Source organism: Mesoplodon bidens, assembly GCF_964165515.1.
Source record: "Mesoplodon bidens genome assembly, chromosome: 8".
Lineage (NCBI taxonomy): Eukaryota > Metazoa > Chordata > Mammalia > Artiodactyla > Ziphiidae > Mesoplodon > Mesoplodon bidens.
In genome coordinates this window covers 107685274-107705853 of record NC_138165.1, presented here as the reverse complement: position 1 = coordinate 107705853, position 20580 = coordinate 107685274, and the positions used below count along the sequence as shown (strand labels likewise).

The 20580-nt window shown below is 46.7% G+C and overlaps 1 protein-coding gene across 1 annotated transcript in view; it reads right to left on the bottom strand.

Annotated features, from left to right (window-relative positions):
• The window catches only part of TRPM8 (transient receptor potential cation channel subfamily M member 8), a gene marked incomplete at its 5' end in the record, with an annotated part of 78418 nt that overhangs the window by 15212 nt on the left and 42626 nt on the right, over positions 1 to 20580 (bottom strand). Inside the window, 4 exons of the mRNA XM_081242168.1 lie at positions 3855 to 4045; positions 14394 to 14571; positions 17393 to 17564; positions 18664 to 18805. Of these exons, the coding sequence (XP_081098294.1) occupies positions 3855 to 4045; positions 14394 to 14571; positions 17393 to 17564; positions 18664 to 18805 (683 nt within the window). The remainder of the gene's footprint in view (positions 1 to 3854; positions 4046 to 14393; positions 14572 to 17392; positions 17565 to 18663; positions 18806 to 20580) is intronic.

Below are 20580 nucleotides of genomic sequence, written 5' to 3'. Positions count from 1 at the left end.
GAACAGAGAGTAAATGTGTGTAAAGAAATGAACGCCTCCTGTAATAATTTTACAGTATTTCTCTTTCATGTGCACAGGTAGGGAAGGCCCCTCTTCACGCTTTGCTTGTCTTTCCCATGCACCGTATCCATCCATCCATCCCTGCACTCCCTCTGTTTTTAAACCCAGATCTGCAGAGAATGTGGGACGGGTTTTACAAAAATCTTCCAAAGACAACGGTGGCAGGAAATGAGGTTGGTAGGCTCTTGCTTTTGGAATTTATAAGAACTCAGTGATTTTCCTTTTTTATCACTCTATTTAGACATTTCATGAGAATGTTTTCATTGGTTCTTGGTGGTTGTCTAGAATCTAAGTGATAAGACTAACTGGATAGCTCATAAACATTGAGGCACCCACTTCTGTCCCAATGGCTGAAGGTCATTTTCTGGAACCAAGTTTGTACTTTTCTATACCATCCACATCTATCACAGACCCTGCTCAGAAAGGAAATGCTCAGGAAAGCTTACTTCAAGGAAGGAAAACATAGCAGATATTCCAATTGCTCATGAAAATATATCATTTTAGAAAGTGGCAAAGAAAGAGCAGCAAAGGACAGAGAAAGATCAAGAAGCTGTTCTTAAAGATCCATGCTCAGTTGTCTAAGCTTTTGAGGCTCAAGAAAAGCACAGCAAATAGGGCTGTGTATGTACATAGGGTCAGCCTAAGTATTGAGCATTTCCCTATGGTGAACGCAGTTATAGCCATTATAGCTGAGAAAATTTTATTTTAAACTGTTCGAGGCATCAAAGATAATTCTGGACTGAGAAATGTTTTCATTTCTAGTGTGTCAGGTCTAGGTTTAATATGGCAGGTGAGTTAATGAGAGATAAGCGCGCATGCACACCGCCCCCAACGGCAAGGACTCAGCTCAGCTGTGATGCCTGGGTGGAGAGGGCAATGAGAACCTTGCTTTCTCTTGATAGGCCAGCGTGGGAGCGGGGCAGGGCGGGGGTGGCGGGGGGAAGGGCACTCTCCGGAGATCAGCTCATCCAGCTTGTTCAGGGGATGCCTGGTGTGATAAATGGCAAAACAGGGCCACAGATTCTGCCCACCCCGTGTGTAGGCTGCTCTCCCTTGAGGTGGGTGGGCCTGTGACTTGCTTTGACCAATAGAATGTGGCAGAAGTGATGTCATCTGACGTTCTGAGCCCAGGGCCTCAGAGGCTATGCAGTTTCTGCTTTCTGTGGGAGTCTAGGCTCCAGCTGTGGGAGCCTGAGCTGGAGGAGACTGAGGCTCCCTGATGACAGCCCAGCCAACCCCACACATGTGAGCACACATGGACATTGGGACCAGCCAGCCCATAGCCTACCTGCCAACAGCCAGACACCACAAGGGGCAGAGACCAGCCCAGGACTGACCCATGGAGTCATGGGCAGATAAACAGTGGTAGTTTTAGGGAACCAGATTTCAAAGGGTTGTTTCACAATAAGACACAACAGATCTGCTTAGAGACTCAGATCTGCTTGTTTTCCTCAAGAATGGGACTGAGGATGGAAATCCCGCAGGTACAGGGCTGGGTCCAACCTGAGTCTTTAACTCTGCCTACCTAGTCAGCACACGGGGACACTGATGACTTTTGTGGGCCCTGCTAGGGTGACCAGCAGCCCCTGAACTGACAGGGTTCCTGAGATGCAGGACTTGTAGTTTTACAATAGGGATGGTCCCTGGCAAACTGAGACAAGTCGGTCACCCTAAGTAGACATCCAGAATGCAGGACCCTCAGCGCTAAGACAGGGGCGTTCTGGGCAAACCAGGACAAGTCAGCCACCCTAGGCCCTCGGCACTTTTGCCATTGTGGGCCCCTTCCTGGATCAAGAAAATATGCAAAAGATTATATGCCTGGGTTGGTATAAGGACAAGTATATACCAATAGGTTTTCTGTCACCTAAAAGTTCTTTCTTTTTCTTCTGATTTTTAAAAGAAATGAAAAGAACTGTGTGGACCCCAAAGTGCCTGGGCCCCGTCGCCGTGCAGACGTCAGTCCTGTGGCTGCGCGCCTATCCACCCACCGGGAGATGGAGTCCCCAGCTTAAGTCTGAGGTTAGAAGACAAAGTGTACAAGCCAGTGGTGCCCTTTCCATCTTTTCCTTTGCATCCAGACATCCAGATGAATGATAATAGGCCTCTTCCTCCCTTGTGCTGAATTTGGTTGAAACAAGTTTGTGGGTGCGGGAGATCTGTGCGGCTCAGTGGCTCCAGGAAGGGGCATTAAGTACATCTCGGGTTGTGGGGAACAGAGCCAGACGTGTGCTCCCTGCAGCCAAAACGATGGGGACCCAGGTGTGACTGAGGGAGGGTCAAGGGTCAGAGATTCCGGCTCCCACAGCAGGGGCAAGGAGAGGGGCTAGGTGGGGACCCATCTGCCCGGAGTCTGTCGGGGCTGAGGAGGTGGGTGACCACGTGAGAGGGAGAACAAACTCCACAGCCCCCAGCAGGGAGAGTCTGTGCAGAGTGCACCCCTGGAAACCAGAGGCTCCTGTGGGGCAGCGCCCCCCAGAGAGAGCATCGCCAAGTCCCGGGAGCTGTGGTTGGTGCGAGGAGGCAGGCAGGGCATGGCTGAAGGACCCGCCAAGCGCCCACACAGCAGAGGGTCAGTTTTAAGCATGCACCAGGCCAGCGAGCACAGAGCCAGCCCAGGGCAGCACCACCGTTGCTGAACAGGATTTCTGCTCTTTCCCCTCCCTTCTCCCTGTGCTCCAACCCAGAGAAGGTCAGGAACAGCAGCTGGTGAGTGAGTGGGAGGAAAGGGAATAAGAAAGAGAGAAAAGCCAGCAGCCCATCCTTCCTGATAACTCCACCGGCTGAGAGGGGCCTCAGGGTAAGAGGAGTCTCCCCTCTGAATGACGATGAATGGGCTGCTTAATCTATTGGACTGCAGGTCCTAATTTCTAAATTGAGACCGCTTTACCAAGTAAAGTCATCATAAGCTTTTCTAGTTCTCTAAGAACAACCAGGAAAGTCATGACCCCTGCTGGAATCAAAGCTAAGATCTCCCAGAGAATAAATGTCACACAAGCAACAGAGAGCAAGGACCAAGTCACATTTTGACACCACCCCATGAATCCTGTTGCTTCAACATCCTATTTACATCATTATTATGTACATCCACAAGTAAGCCCCCTGGAATAAGGCTGTCCTGGCAGATCTAGAAGGCTTTCTTTTTTTCTTTTCTTTTTTTTTTTTTTTGCGGTACACGGGCCTCTCACTGCTGTGGCCTCTCCCGTTGCGGAGCACAGGCTCCGGACGTGCAGGCTCAGCGGCCATGGTTCACAGGCCCAGCCGCTCCGCGGCATGTGGGATCTTCCCGGACTGGGGCACGAACCCGTGTCCGCTGCATCGGCAGGCGGACTCTCAACCACTGCGCCACCAGGGAAGCCCCACTAGAAGGCTTTCTTAATCTACCTTTTCAATGCATATATATATATCACTGAATCACTTTGCTGTCTAGCAGTAATTAACACAACATTGTAAATCAACCATACTTCAATAAAAAAATAAAATAAAACAGCTATGATAACACTACCGTTAAAAAAAGAAAAGAAAAAACAAGAAAAAAAAAACTGTGGGCATGGACAACTGCTCTAAGTATTGTAAAGTCTACTAAAATATTAATATTGTTCTCTGTAAATTCAAAAAACAATCTACTCTTTCTCTCGAGTAAGTCACTGGGGGGTCGATGCCTGAACTTTACAGACAGACACCTGTGAGCGCTGAAATAACTGGGACTAACCCTTCCTGTTGAGATGTGGACCAGACACGCTTCCCCAGAAGGAATCCCTGCCTTTAAGCCCAAGCACAACAGACGAGCCACTCACAGCAGGCGGAAGACTCTGCACTCCTCTCTTTGCAGCAGCACCGGAAGCATTTCTTGACCACCATGTAGAAGTAGGCGAAGACCACGAAGGGGAAGGGAACGTTGAGACGGCTGCAGTATTCCTGCACCAGGAAGTACCTCTGGAACTTCCAGACCTGGTCGTTATTCTCCTGGACGGTGCCCACGGTGTAGCTGGTGGGGGAGGGGAGAGAAGGTCAAGCCTCAGCTTTCCATAGGCCTGGCCATTTCATTGCCGAATATGGTGATATTGGTACCAAGCTCTCACTGCCATAGGAGAGAAGAATCTATGGTGGTGTCGGGGCCTGAACAACTCAGGCACCCTTCCATTCATGCTGGGCCAAAACTGGGTCTGGCTTTTGTTATTTTGGTTTTTTTTTTTTTTAATCACAAAAGATTGTCCAATGAACTTTAAAATGATTCCTGCCTGCGAGGGGGCAGGCAGGGCATGGCTGAAGGACCCGCCAAGTGCCCACACGGTAGAGGCGTGTTTCAAGACCTTTCAAGGATTCCCTTTTTCCGTTAGTCTGGTATTGTGTTCGATACCCAGAGGCCCAAGGTGGCGACTCTCGGAGGAGTAAGTTGCCAACGTCACTGTGGGAGCTTAATTATAAACAATCTGGGAGAGCAGTTTGTTAATATTTATCAGGGACCTTAAAAATATTTATCCATTTGACCCATTGATTTTACTTCTGGAAATCTAACCTAAGAATAAGGAGATACTGAGAAAAGAAAATATAGAAATGGATATCACACATGGGTGTCTGCCACAGCACGCTGAGTAACAGCCGCTCCCACTTTCCACCCAGCAGCATGGAACAACCAAAATGTTCAACCCTAAGAAAATATATCACAAGTTACGGCCAATCAATGTGATTACACTATGCAGCTGCTGTTAAAAAATATGTTTATGACTAACTTTTATATTTTGGGCAAATGCTTACATGTGAGTGAAAATAATGAGGCTCAAACCTGTACTCACAACACAATCTCACTATGTAAATCACAATTCACAAGGAGAAATAAATCCCATAACAAAGAATTAGGAAAACGTCTATTTATCCAGAAAATGTCTGACTATACCACTGACTTATCTGTTACAAATTAAACCAAGATTGTTAAGTAGCTAACACTCGTTACATACCAGACACTGTTCTAAGCAGTCGACTTGTATTAGTTGATTTAGTCTGCAAACAGCTCTCTGTAGAACGTTAAGTGCTATTATCATCTGTGATGAACAGATCAAGAAACTGAGGCACAACAGGGGTAGGTAATTGTCTGAGTCCCCCGACTGGCAGGTGATGAAGCCAAAATCTGGACCCGAAATCCAGCCCAGTGCCTATTTGCTCTGTCACTACATGATGCCACCTCACGACGTGGAGCGTGAATGTTCTGAGCCGTGCTCCATTTCAAAAGGATCAGGTTGTCAGCATACAGTATTTGTCTTTCTCTTTCTGACTTACTTCACTCTGTATGACAGACTCTAGGTCCATCCACCTCATTACAAATAGCTCAATTTCGTTTCTTTTTATGGCTGAGTAATATTCCATTGTATATATGTGCCACATCATCTTTATCCATTCATCCGATGATGGACACTTAGGTTGTTTCCACCTCCAGGCTATTGTAAATAGGGCTGCTATGAACATTTTGGTACATGACTCCTGACACATATATATGGAATTTAAGAAAAAAAAATTGTCATGAAGAACATAGGGGTAAGACAGGAATAAAGACACACACCTACTAGAGAATGGACTTGAGGATATGGGGAGGGGGAAGGGTAAGCTGGGACAAAGTGAAAGAGCGGCATGGACATATATACACTACCAAACGTAAGGTAGATAGCTAGTGGGAAGCAGCCGCATAGCACAGGGAGATCAGCTCGGTGCTTTGTGACCGCCTGGAGGGGTGGGATAGGGAGGGTGGGAGGGAGACGCAAAAGGGAGGGGATATGGGAACATATGTATATGTATAACTGATGAAATTTGTTATTAAAAAAAATTTTTTTAAAAAGGATCGGGTTGGACTACTTAGTAAAAGATAACTGTGAAGCATTTTACCATTTGCTGAAGTTCAATCATCTGAGATACTTTTATCATTAACACCAACTCACTCCTTCAAGAGCCAAAGAAGCAGCAACAAACCCCTTAAAATTGCCTAACAGCAAATCCTGACTGCAGATAGATTAAATTCTCCAAATTCTGGGTAAAAACATCAGAGGCCAAACCTTGCAGGCAGAGAAATGGGATACATTTGTTGTGAGACCTCGCTATTACTATTAGTAATAATAGTTACTATTACTATTACTCACTATTATTATTAGCGCACTACAACCTAAGACTTAAATATCTTTAGCCAAGTGAGGATCATATACATGAGCAAAACACTAGCCTATACAGATCATGGTTGTGGCTTTGCTTATAAGCTTGGTTCTGCTTATCTTGGCATTTACTTATGAATCAGACCCCTCTGAGCTCTACACCAGGTCCTGGGGTCTGGGCAGGGCAGGCTGTCCCGGAAAGTGCCTCTTCAACTGGGTGTGGTCTTTAAAGCAAAGGGAATTCATGTTTGTTGAGTATCTACTATACGTAAACTCCTTTACTAGGCATGTAAAATGGTTTCTTGACTGATTCAAGTGTCAACTCTATGTGGTAGATTTTCTGGGTGAAAAGCAGACAGGACTGTGATGCATGAGACTCAGTTTGATGCAGCAAACTGAGTCTGGCAGTGAGCCTGCTGTTTCTTCCAAATGTAGGTCAGGTTTTGCTCCAAGATGAATACCAAGCATCATTATCTGTCCTCGCCAGCCCCTGCTGATTCTGTGTCTGCAAAGGGCACTGCAGGCTTCTGTCACTGCAATAAGAGAGGACGGCAGGCACGCCCAGGTTAATGAAGTCCAGGCGAAGAACGTGCCAGGAATCACGTTTTACTACATACTTTGCTCCAGAGCAAGTATCACCATTCAAATGAGCCCCTAGGAGCATCTTAAAATCTTATGTATTTAGCCAAAAATGGATCCTACTGACTGCCCCCTAAAACTCAACAGACACCCAAATTGCATCCATTTTAATGCATTGAATGTTGTTTGCTGAGGTTTTATCCAGAAGGAATTAATAGCTCCTGTTGAAGGGAGGAACACTCAGATGCTTAGAGCTGGGGAAGGTGTCTTCTCCCTCCCTTCCCTGGGATCTTCAAGTGGAATTGTGGCCAAGAAGGGTCCTAGTGGGAAGAGATTCGCATTTTAGCTTAACTGGTTACTCAGAGGTAGTGAAAAACATCTTAAGTCTTCCAGGTCATCTAGAAAAGGAATCGGTGAACTGTGACCCAGGGGCCAAATCTAACACCCAACCTGTTCTGTAGGGCCCACGAGCAAAGAGGCAAGGATGGGTGTGGGGTCGCCGAGCACTGCTTCTTTCTGCACATCTGGCCAAAGCCAAGACCCTGGCCAGCCCTTACAGAAAAAACCGCCAAGCCCTGGTCTGGAATGCACTTAGGCCAGTGCCGACAACAGGGGTTGGTGTTTGTATCATTCTTTTTTTTTTTTTTTTTTTTTTTGCGGTACGCGGGCCTCTCACTGCTGTGGCCTCTCCCATTGCGGAGCACAGGCTCTGGACTCACAGGCTCAGTGGCCATGGCTCACGGGTCCAGCCGCTCCACGGTATGTGGGATCTTCCCGGACCGGGGCACGAACCAGCGTCCCCTGCATCGGCAGGCGGACTCTCAACCACTGCGCCACCAGGGAAGCCCTGTATCATTCTTTCTTTTGAAGAACTCCGCCTCCCATCACTGCCCCATGTGCTCCTCTGGACAACCCAGCAGGCTCCAAGGAGCCTCCTGCTGGAACCTCTGCTTCCTCTGCACCTCAGGGTCCATGTGCATCCAGTGAGCAGCGCTCCTTTCCTGGGCAAACGGTAAAAGCCCTTATCCTCATCCCACAGGGGGTGTGGGTGAACTGATTGATTACTGGACATTAATAACCAAAAGCCACTTTGCATAAATAACACATTTCCGGGGCTGGCCACGCTGAGGTTTATTTACTTACGTCCACCTGCCCCAGAGAGCAGCAGGAATGGGCAAAATGTGACCTGGAGGCGAAATCCAACCCCAAACCTTCCAAATTGTTCTTTTTCTCTAGAGTCAGGTCCAGACTCAGCCAACAAGACATGAGGGTTCCCCAGGGAAGGCTTCCAACTGCTTAGCTCAAATAATTTTAATGCTTTTTAGACATGGTTTTCCATTTCTATAGCAGACAGGCTGAGTTCTGGGGCTACTACATCCCCACCCCCCTCAGCAAACCCAAATGTCCAGAGCAGAACACAGGCCAACTCTCGTGTTCAGACTCTCGCCCACCCAGCTCTGATGGCTCTCACTGTCCCTGCCAACCACTGGCCACCTAGCGTCTTCCCTGAGAGGAATTCTGCAAGGTCCCCTTTGACTTGACATCTCCCGTGATATCTTGTGCCCTCAGCTACCCAGCTGGTGGGAGCTCTGTCCCCTAAGAACATCTGAGCACCTCAGATAAGCACGAGAGGAAGAGGAAGCAGGAGAGACAAAGTATCAGACACCCACTGACAGTGCAAATGTTACCAAGAGATAAATGTTTAGGATTCACATAGCTTTGTACGTGGATGAAATTCGGCAGTGCGTTCAAAGAGTAATGTGCCTGACCAAAGAACAAAAGGATGACTAAATATTAAGGTCATTTATATAATTCATCATTTTCATAATACATCACAGATCAAAAAGACAAATACCATTTAAACTGTTTCTAGAAAGTCTTCTGGCAACATGCAACATCCATTTCTGATTAGAAGAAATAAAGAAGAAGAAGAAGGAAGGAGCTTAATAAATAAGAAATAGGAGGAAACTTCCATGATATGATAAAAGGAAAAGAGAGGGGGAAAAAAAGAATTCAGTAAGGAGACTTGTTCCAAAATAAGTAAGCAATACTTCATAGCCTTCCTGCATATCAAAAAGTAGTTATTGAAAAAAACATAATAGAAAAAATATCTCACTCACAACCACAAATGGCTAGAAAAAAAAATGTAACAAAATATCGGCCATATCCATGTGAATACAGCCATAAAAGTTTACTGGGAAACTATATGTATTTGAATAAATGGAGAATCACGCCATTTTTTCTGGCATTTTTTAAAGACGTCAGCTTCCCCTAAATGGCCCTGCAAAGTTAACATCATCACAATAAAATTCATTAAAGAAATTTTTTGGAAGAGGAAAGAAAAAAGGATTGCAGAAGATGAGCCTTAGGCTCTCCACATGATTAAATATATCAGAAAAGCTAGGAAAGTTTTGAGTAAGAATAATGAAGGGCACTCATACAACAGATGTTAAAATGATTTTTAAAAATCAGTAATTAAAGCCATTTGGTAGTAAAAACCAAAATAGAAAGACTGATTAACAGAACAGAATGAAAAGCCTGCAAAAAATTCACAAAGAAAAAGTAGACACTAAAACAACGGCAGAATTTTAGAAGAAACTGAAATACGAGAAACTTGCCAGCTAGACTGCAATCAGGTAAACCCCTCTTCCAAGCTTTTCACAGATTTCATACATTTTTCCATCTGCCATTCCTTCCCAGACTCTGCAGCAGTATCCAGTGAACCTTGATGACCCTGACTTTTTGCACCCACTCAGTGCCCCAGCGGGCACGTTAAAACGTTCCGCACATCCTGGTTCCCCTCACGCTCTGCAGCACCAAAACAGCATCAACGCTAACAGTAAGAGACAGCCAGCGATTTCACTGCACTGATTTTGAAATGCTAACTGTTGAGCATGTTTCTGTCAAAGTAGCACAACTAAGATTGTGCCATTGCCTGTGTAAAGACCCATGAAATCTCCCTTCACCTGCAGGGAAAAGTCCAAATTCTTTAACACGGCATAAGAGACACTCCATAACCCAGCCCCTGCTGACCTTCCCCCATCTGCAGTCTCTAGTTCTCCCCAGAACAGCTTTATTTCCTCTGCTTCTCTCCCTCTCCAACCAAAGCTCACAGGGTCTTCGGAGCAAATGTCTCCTCCATTTGCTGCTGCCCAGCCCCAAGATCTGTCACAATTAATAACCCCGGCCCTGCACCAGAGTCCTTTGTGAATAGGTTTCTCGTGCCGCTCGGATCGTACTGTATCTTTTCACCTCATCTTATATTACTGTCTATGTGCCCATCTCCCGCTCAGATAGCAGAGACTTTAACCTCTGTCTGCCTCCAACTCCTCATTTATGAATGATTATAAAGCTACACCTACACAAAAATGATGACTAATTAAATGAAGCTGCACATGTAAAGCACTTGGATGTGCCTAGCATGGAAAAGTATCAATATTAGCTATTGTTATTGTTACAATTATCTGCTCTCTTTTTCTTCTTTTCATCCCATTTCAGTAGCCTGCCTGGGACTGGTGAAGTCACCCGAACGTTTAATCTGTACCAGGAGATATTTTCTTTTGTCTACTTTTCTACATATTCATAATGAACATATATTATTCCTAAGATTAAAAAAACACTTTATTCTTAGAAATTATCTCAGACGGGGCATGTCTGATGAGTCCTTTCCAGCAGAAATGCCGTGGGTGAATTTATCTTCAGGACACGGTGCCTGAAAGCATTAACAGCTCCATGTTAAGAGGCCCCCAAGTCATTTACTAACCTTAAGATCACATCGTGCCTCTGATAAGCCACATAGGGCCTGTGATCGATAATTTTAATGTGGAATCATCGCAGATGTTTACACCCACTTCCTTTCCCTGCTGAATACCATCTAGAGAGCATTCCAATATTACTTTAAAATTCCCAAGTGTACATTTATGTTACAGTTCAAAAGGCTGCCATTGTGCATGGTTAAACTCTTACATGAATATTTTGATGCGGTGCCAGACAGGGGTCACAGCCCGGAGCTGTCGGCTTGGAGTGAACCCAGAATATCCATCACAACCATCAGAAACAGTGTCCTGACGAGTTAGCTCAAGGATGGCAAGGGGGCTGCTCTAGCTGCTCAGACAGGTATTAACAGAAAAAAAGGCCTCTGCCTTAGCCCAAGGTGAATCTAAGGATCCCCCAAGGGAAGGGAAGTTCCCCAGTGGTCACACTTACACACTGAATGAGGCAACAGTGGGGTGTGGCCCAGTGGCTCAGGCCTCGCAGGGAAGAGACTCAAGCTCAAGCCTCGAATGGACACAGGCAAGACGGACGTCAGTGTGGCCAGAGCCACAGATGTTGAGCTGCCCAACTTTCACTTCCTCAACCTGAAAATCACAGGCTGGACTCCTGTCCCTCTCAGCTCCAAATTCTATCATTTTATGATTGTCATGGGGATAATGAATTACAAACTGACCTGGTCCTCAAGAATGGCTTTGGTGAACAGCTCACAACACACAGACTCAGGAGAACTCTAAGCACTATCCACTCTGCTTCCTGAGATCTACTGAATTCGTGTAGCTCAAAGGCCATTGCATTGGGAGCTGTCGGCCCTTCTGTTTAATTTTTGTAGATATTATATTAGTGGTCAGTTTTTACAGGGACTACCCAATGTTCAATGTACAGGTTGATAAGAGAGGTTATCACTATAAAATAGGACCCCAAATCATCTCATTCCCTCCCCACTCTTGCTTCGAGTATGGGAATCGGTCCTCCCTTCTCTGCCCTCACGTGGATACATAACCACCCGTCTCTGCCACTTCTCTCTGCAAGCTCAGACTTGGGGACCTCTGGCAGCGTGACATGGCCCAGCTTCCCGTAAGCAGTATAGACGTCTGGATTCTTAAGTCCTTCCCAGGCCCCCCTTTAGGGGCGGTGATGGAGTTGGGGGTGGGGTGGGGTGCATATTCCCTCTTTAAGGCTGAGTGGGACAAAGGGCCCCATGATCTCCATGGCCCAGGCACCTGGCACAGAACAGATGTTATACATCTAGGTGATGAACCCCTCACTGGTCTGACATTCACCATTGACACTACTTGGTGAATAACAGACCAGGAAGCTATTCTCCTAACTAAAACTGAATAATGAACTAAAAGCAGAAAGAATCCTGTTCTTTTCATTCATGGAACAAACCCAGGAAGGGCTAGGTGCTGAGACAGACACAATCTCCACTCTCCAGAGCTTACGGTCTGGAAGAAGAGGAAGCTATCGCTGTGAGGGGGGCCCACGGGTTCTCTATGCACAGTGGGGAGGGCACGAGGACCACTCGGGCGAAGGGTGCTGCTGGACTCCTTAGAGGGCAAGAGGAATGGGAAAGAGACGGTCAAGATAGAACAGGTAATGTCGACAGAGGGGTGACATTTGCAAAAGTGTCAGGCACGACAGATCACACTGTTTAGGGATAGACAGGTGGGATGCCTGTCGGGGACAGGTAGCAGAGGTGAAGCCTGAAGGTGTTTTCAAAGCCCAGGTCGATGGCCTTGGAGGAAGCTGAGGAGGCTGAAATTTACCCTGAACACTATGGGGAAATACTGAAATACTTCCAGAATTTTAAGCAGAGAAGTGACATTTTAGAAACACCACTGTGGCCACAGTGTAGAAGCTAGTCTAGAGGAGGACATCGCTGTACACCTGAAGACCAGATGACCACTCACGGCTCAGCCCCTTGGATGCGTGATGTCCCCGAAGGCACATGTTCCCCCACACAGCCTCACTCAAAGGGAGGCCACTGACCGACAAAGAAAGATGACCCTCGTCTACAATCCTGGTGCCCCTCAGGTCTCTATAAGACAACTACCTTCTGATTCTTTTTTTTCTAAATTATGGAAGTAATATGTGATCACTGTGTTGAGTGAAATATATACTTGCCTTTTAAAAATTTCTTGTTTTTTTACTGTCAGAAAATAAGATTTTGCTATAAAAATAAGCCTGCACTGAGCTTCTTATATTTAACAAAATGTCATCCTTCCAAGTCAATAATATAGATCTCAGCTTTTCTTTTTTGTGTGTGTGGTACGCGGGTCTCTCACTGTTGTGGCCTCTCCCACTGCGGAGCACAGGCTCTGGATGTGCAGGCTCAGTGGCCGTGGCTCACGGGCCCAGCCGCTCCATGGCATGTGGAATCTTCCCGGACCGGGGCACGAACCTGCGTCCCCTGCATCGGCAGGCAGACTCCCAACCACTGCGCCACCAGGGAAGCCCTCAGCTTTTCTTTTTAAGAGCTGCATAATGTTCCATGGTATGGATACAACATGCTTTGTTTTACCACCCCCTTATTGATAGGCATCAAACAATGATCTAATAAATGTTTTTTGCCTAGATATCTTTACAAAAGATTCCCAGACACAGGAGTTGGGACAAAGGTTTGCATATTTTTTAATAGCTATTTTCAGATCACTTTCCCAAAAGTGGGAGACAATTCACATTCCCAGAGCAGTGTCCATTTCCCAGCATCATCTCCAGCACTTCTTATGATGTCTCTTCACCTGATGGATCCTAAACCAACACCTCGTTGCTGGTTTCAGCTGACCTTTCCCACCCATGAGGTTGAGCCCCTTCCCTTACAGTTAGTGGCCACTTGAATTTCTCTGAATTGCATTCCTCTGCCCATTCTGTACTGCCTCATCTTTCTCTCACCGATTTGCAGGAGCTCTTTCTACAGCAAGAATGAGAAGCCTTTGCTCACCTTAGGCAAACATTGTCCCCAGTCTATCATTTATCACATGACTTCATCTGAGGTATCCTCTTTAACGAAATTAAATGTGTTTTTCTTATCCTTCATAGTTTCTCAGTTTCTGGTTTCAACTATGGTTTTTCTTTCACTCCAAAGTTTAACAAATAATTTTTTTTAATTTGAATTTTGTTTCTAAACTGCTTGCCTGTCTATGCCAGGATTCATGTACCCAGAATAACCCCCTACCTCACAACAACAGCATAAAATTAAGGTACCCCCACTGTACCCACCACATGGGGTTCTTTGAAACGCTCCTAAGAAAGACAAAGGGGCAAGATAAACATGATTTTCTAAATGGATTAAAGAGAATGGCCAAAAGCAAAAAAATGTTTCAGTGGCCATCGTGCTCTCACGCCAACCTCATTAGACATGAGTCCCCAAGGAGAGTCGCTCTCCTGACTCTGCTCTCTTTATTTGTACTTAAACTAAATATTTTAAAGCAGCAGCTAACTAAAAGCTGAGTCCCTTAAGCCCTAGAATCCATCCCACAGAGTCCACAGAAAATGAGAACCTGGGAGCCGAGCTGAGCCACAGTCATTGTCAGGCCAGCATCTCGGCGCTCCGGGGAGGTTGCTAAATAGACACTAAACATGCAGTCTGAACATGCTGGAGGGGGTTACAGGCACTGTCTTTGGGGTCCAAAAACTTATGTTACAGCTTATAGGACTCGCTCTATCTTAATATAGTCCCTTCAAGGCCTCTCCCCACCCCAGACCACCAATCCCCTATCATAAGACCTCTATCATAAGCTCCTCAAGGGTGGACCTTTGCTGCTTCACTCCCGATTCCCGCAGCCCCGCCTGGCACGGGGCCCAGCACGGCGTGGACCCCCAGCCGCTGCATGGCCAAGCACATACCCGAACATGGCGACCAGCAGGTTGACCAGCAGGATGTTGGTGGACAGCATGTAGATGCACACCAGGGGGATGGTGATCCACTCGGGGAAGCGGGGCAGGTTGTGCTCGTCCAGCTCCACGCACAGGGGCTTGGACTCATTCCCAGTGAAGGTGCAGTGGGAGAAGTCGTACGTGGTACCTGAGGATACAGCAACAGGCAATGTGAGGACCCTCTGGAGGGGCCAGTGCTAAAGCACCACAAAGGTGCGATGATCATGCAATGTGTCGGGCATTGTTCCAAGGCACTCTATCATGGGTAAGCCTCAGAATCATGGGTAAGCCTCAGAATCATGTGTTCATCTACTCATTAAGTATTTATTGACTGAATAACAGTGCATTGAAATAATGCCATTTGCAGCAATATGGATGGACCTAGAGATTGTCATACTGAGTGAAGTAAGTTAAAAAGAGAAAGACAAATATCATATGATATTGCTTATATGTGGAACCAAAAAATAATGGTACAAATGAACTTATTTACAAAACAGAAATAAAGTCACAGATGTAGAAAACAAACTTATGGTTACCAGGGGGAAATGGGGAGATACCTTAGGACTGACATATACACACTACTATATATAAAATAGTTAACTAATAAGGACCTACTGTAGAGCACAGAGAACTCTACTCAATACTATGTAATGACCAATCTAAAAAAGAGTGAACATATGTATAACTGATTTACTTTACTGTACACCTGAAACTAACACAACATTGTAAATCAACTAGACTTCAATAAAAGATTTTTAAGTATTTATTGAGCAGCTACTATGAGCCAGGACTTCACTAGGATGCAAGACAAAAAGGAAGGCAAGGTAAACATGGTCTTTGCCCTCAGGGAGCTTCCAACCTTTTTGGAAGAATAGGCAGATGAATGACCACACAAGTTGAACATTTCAGCCCCTGAGAAGCGCTAAGAAGGACACGTACAGTGTGCTCCGTGGGCACAAACTGAGGCTCCTCATCTGAGAGCGGTTCCACTGGAAGGAAGCGTCTCTGAACTGAGGACAGAAGGATGAGTAGGAGCAGCTAAATGAATGGAGAGAGATGGGGTGCCCAGAGCATCTGGAGAGGGAACAGCACGTGCAAAGGCCCTGTGGTAGGGGGACTGGAAAGGTCTGTTGAAATGAGAGAACAGGATGTGCAGTTAGCATGTTAACTATTTTATCTTTATACTAAAAAGCAACGGAGAGCCGTTAGACTGCTTGACGCAGAGGTGTGACACATCGGATTCTCTTTATTCAAGGATCACTCTGGCTGCAGTATAAGGAGCCAGAGGGAGGCGTGAGGAGGTTCTGACTAAGAGCCACGCGGGCAAGGGGTGAGGATGGCTTAGGGCAGTGGTGGTGGGGATGGTAAAGAGTGGCTGGGTATGGGCTTCCCTGGTGGCACAGTGGTTGAGAGTCCGCCTGCCGATGCAGGGGACACGGGTTCGTGCCCCGGTCTGGGAAGATCCCACATGCCACAGAGCGGCTGGGCCCATGAGCCGTGGCCGCTGAGCCTGCGCGTCTGGAGCCTGTGCTCCGCAACGGGAGAGGCCACAACAGTGAGAGGCCTGCGTACTGCAAAAAAAAAAAAAAAAAAAAAAAAAAAAAGTGGCTGGGTTTCAAAGACATTTAGGGGATGAAATCAACAAAACTAGCTGATGAACTGGAGGTGGGGGAGGAAGTCATAGGAGGCATCAAGGACGTGCCATCGAGGCTTCTGCTTTGCACATCTGTGCGACCGGTGGTGACAGATCCTAGAATGGGGACTTGCAGAAGGTCTGAGTCTGGAGGGGAGGATGGAGAGGTGAGTCTGAGAATCTCAGAGAAGGCAATGGATGTGAGTGTCTGGCCCTCTGGGAGTCGCTCACGGGCTACAGATCCTCATCCGAGCATGTGAGTTTGAGTTCAGTCCTGCCGGTCGGTGAGACGCCCGGCAGAAAAGTCGGTGCTACACCCATTTCTACCTGCAATGGAACTGAGAGGCAGAGATGCCAAGTTGCGCCCCAGGGCACACAGCACACACGTGGCTGGACCAGGATTTGAACCCCATCTGCCACTGGCTCTTTAGGTGAGTTACTGTGAGCTGTCCCTCACAGGACTAAAACCACCGACACGTAAGGTTGCCGTGAGGACAACACACACTCGCTTTTATGTAAAATGGTAAGTACAGCATGCAGACGGGAAATAATAATAACAAGGTGCCTTCCCATCGTTGCCCGGAAAAGAGCTGTTTCTAAGGTCTTGGAAGAGGCTGCAGCAGAAGAGGCCAGAAGGACCACACGAGGCCACGGAGATAATTGAGAAAACACCAAGGAGCTGAGAAATGAGAGCATAGGGCCAGGCAAACATCGGGGTAGTTTTCCCGTGGCAGGACAGAACATGACAAGCTCAGGCTACTGTCAGCATCACAGAGATGCTTTAGACAGTTTATCCAAAACACACACCAGTTTGCACACGCCCGACACTTTCCTTATGTCAACTGGGTGTGGCCAAATCCATGCCATCTCTGCCACCATTAACCTGCCTCCGAAAGATAGCTGGCAGAAGGCTAATGCTGGAAGTTTAAATTCCAGGTTCCAGTGCAAAATTTTTCAATATTGCACTTTTTGAAATAAATGAGCACCCCGTCACTCTGTTGTATAGGACAGACTTGCAACACTCGTTTCTAAACCAGTGAGGCTCCTGGCTCTCATCGGCCACGTTGCTGTTGGAAATATGAGAAACATTCTTTTTAAAAAGGTTTAAAAATTGCAGGCTGAAATGCTGGGGACAAGCTTACAAAGGTGGACATGAGATCCTGCTCAGGAGAAAGAAATGGCTTTGAGGGTTAGTGTCCATTCCCTGGTGTTGGCCAGATTCCAGCCGCCTGCTCCTAAGACAGTCCCCAGGGTCAGAGTGGGGAGCCTTGGAGGCTGGTTCTAGAAGCATCTGCCACCTCCCAGCTGTCCCCCGCCCAGGCCACATCAGGCTTACTGTCCACGTCGCTGGGCACTTGGCCGAACATGGCCAGGTAGGGCTCATAGATGACCGAGCGGAAGATCCACCTCCAGCGATGCTCATTCTGCCTGAGGATCCCTTGCCTGGCCACGCCGAAGGCCACCATCCACACGGCAAAGAGGAACAGGAAGAAGAACACGTCGATCAGCTGTCATGGGAGGACAGGAGAGTGAAGTCAGGACGGCACCAGGGCGGCTTGTTCACTCCGCTGACCACGAAGGACAGAGGCTCTGGGACCCTGGAACCTAAGGTGCCCAGCATTTGATCACTAATTTTTAAAAATGGCCATCATCACCCTTGGGTCTCAGGGCATCTCCTTCCCGGCACTAAAACTGACGGATGCATCTTTCCTTGCAGGTCCCCAAACCAGCGCAGCAGCAGAGACTTTCTGAATGAGACCAGCCTGGGAGCAGAAGAGGGATCCAACTCTGGACCCCCCTCCTCCTCTCCAGCTCACGTTCTGCAGACCCCTAAGCTATTGCCTTAGTTTTTTATTTTTTTCTTAAGGAAAATAAAAGCTCTCCTTTTTAGACAAGAATGCACCGTTTTATCTTTTTTAATGTTTTGCACACATAGCATGACTTCATGGTGACTTGATGCCCCAGATATGCTTTGAATTAAAACCGCAAACTCGAAGAAGCTCAGCATTGGAAAGGAACCTCCAGATGAGCTCATCCAAACGCCCATCTGATTTAAAGACAGAAACACGGGAGGTTTGGGTCACATGGAAAACAAGCTGAGAGAAGCAACATCGTCAGTGTGTATCTTTCTGTTATTTGTCCCCATGGAACGGGGCTGGTAGTGCTTTCGCGACGTCTGTATCGCATGGTTGTAAGATTAAAGTTCCAGTCCACGCTATGCTTCTAGCTCACTGCATGTCTCCAGACAAACATATTAACCTTCTTGAACCTGACTGTCCACATCTGTAAAATGGGTGTAAAAGTCCTTCTCCCGCCTAGGCTCCTAGTGAGTTGTTAAGACTCAAGTGAAAGCACTTGGAAACATGTAAAATCTAGAGATCTTTCTTAGCAACGCACCGAGTCATGCTGTTTGCTCCTAACAGCCATCTTTTGTGAAATTTTAACCTGGAAGAGGGGCCCCTGATGAAAACACATCAAGAAAGTAAACCCTACTGATTGTGAAATGCAGCCATCACTCTATGCACAAAATCCTCCTCTCAACAATGAAAGGAATACTGGATGCAGTTAGAAGAAGGACAACTAACTACAAATATTCTTCATTCTCACCATCCTCTGCAACATTATAATCTTGGGTCCTAAATTCCTGCTGACCGTGAAAATGTGAATCAACCTTAGGGTGAATATAATGTAATCCAGGCAAAAAATCACTCGTCCGGAGTACAGCGAGGTTTTGTTAGAAGGGTAAAGCCTGTGGAAAGAAGAGGAAAGAAGCTGTGAGATGCTGACAAAATATTTCAAAGTTTTGCTTTTTATCATTTTTATTTATTTCTGGATTTTATTTGCTAATTTTTTTTACATTTTATTGAAGCACAGTTGATTTACAATCAAAGTTTTGCTTTTAAAAATAACCAAACGGGGGCTTCCCTGGTGGCGCAGTGGTTGAGAGGCCACCTGCCGATGCAGGGGACGCGGGTTTGTGCCCCGGTCCGGGAAGATCCCACATGCTGCAGAGCGGCTGGGCCCGTGAGCCATGGCCGCTGGGCCTGCGCGTCCAGAGCCTGTGCTCCACAATGGGAGAGGCCACAACGGTGAGAGGCCCGCGTACCGCAAAAAAACAAAAAAAACAAAAACAAAAACAAAAACAAAAACAAAAAAACGTGAAGAAACAGCCAAAAGCCTGGGAACTGAGAGTAAGTGGAAATAGACCAGGGACATCACCGGCCCATCAGCCACTGAAAACCAAAGGCCACGTCTACTGCCCTCGTGGACTCCAGGAGAGGCCGGACACTTTAGTCCTTCATCCCAAATCCTCCTGCAGGACCCAATTCCGACATCGCTAACTTCCTGGCTCACAGGCCTCTACAGTGACCCCGACCACTTGAGACTTGACCCTGCCAGGTTCCCCCCAATGAAACTTACCTCATTTGCACCAGATCATTTGATTAGCTAACCACCTGCTGGCGTGTTCATTGAAAGCCATATGTGCTTTCTAACTGGAATGCTCTAGAAATCACATCCAACCGTGATTCAAATGCTGGGCCTTTAATAACCAAAAAGACCTACTGTAGAGCACAGGGAACTCTGCTCAGTGTTATGTGGCAGCCTGGATGGGAGGGGAGTCTGGGGGAGAATGGGTACATGTACATGTATGGCTGCGTCCCTTTGTTGTGTACCTGAAACTATCATAACATTGTTAATCAGCTGTACTCCACTATAAAATAAAAACTTTAAAAAACAATGCTGGGCCTTTAACCCAAGCAGAAGGGGAGGGTTTTTTTGGAGGAGGAGATTGAGTTCTTACCCCGTTCGTATTGTAGAGTGAGCGCTCACTGTAAAGCACCTCATTCTGGGTAGGTGTGAATATTAATAGTCAGGCTTCTCTGCTCCAATAGACCACGAGCTTCACCTTGAAGCTATTCGGGAAAGGCAGCCCGGAAACGAGCAGGGCTGGGCAAGGGGGGGCAAGGTTTGTATGCACCCCGATTTCCCTATCACGTGGAGTCATGTTGCTTTTTGCCTTCAACCGTACTTTTCAACTGGTTTTTCTAATCCTCGGGGATTGAGGAACTCTTGTAGCTGGGAGGGCAGGCTCCAGAACCAGCATTTAAGTTGAAGTTAAGTGTATGTTAGAAGATTATATGGCCCCAAACGAAAACACTGTGCTATATTTAACACCCTCATCATTCTCTCCCCCAAATTCTATAAGCACAAAGAGAAAAACCATGAAGAACCCTTTTTCAGTTACAGATCACCAGGAGCGGGGAAGAGAGGAGACCCAGCTTTATGCCAGCCAAGCTGTGTCTCTAAGAGGCAGAGACAATGGGCCTTTATAATATAATCTCTAAAAGGGGGCGGGGAGGGCACATGGCAACAGCGCAGCCCCAGCCTGGCACAGACTCAGGCCATGTGATGGGAAGAACCGGCACCGGTGCAGTAAGAAAACATTTTTTAAAAGGAACAGTGACCTCTTTTCTGAATGGAATTCCAGAGATAGGCTATATTCATAAAATAATGGGACCATAG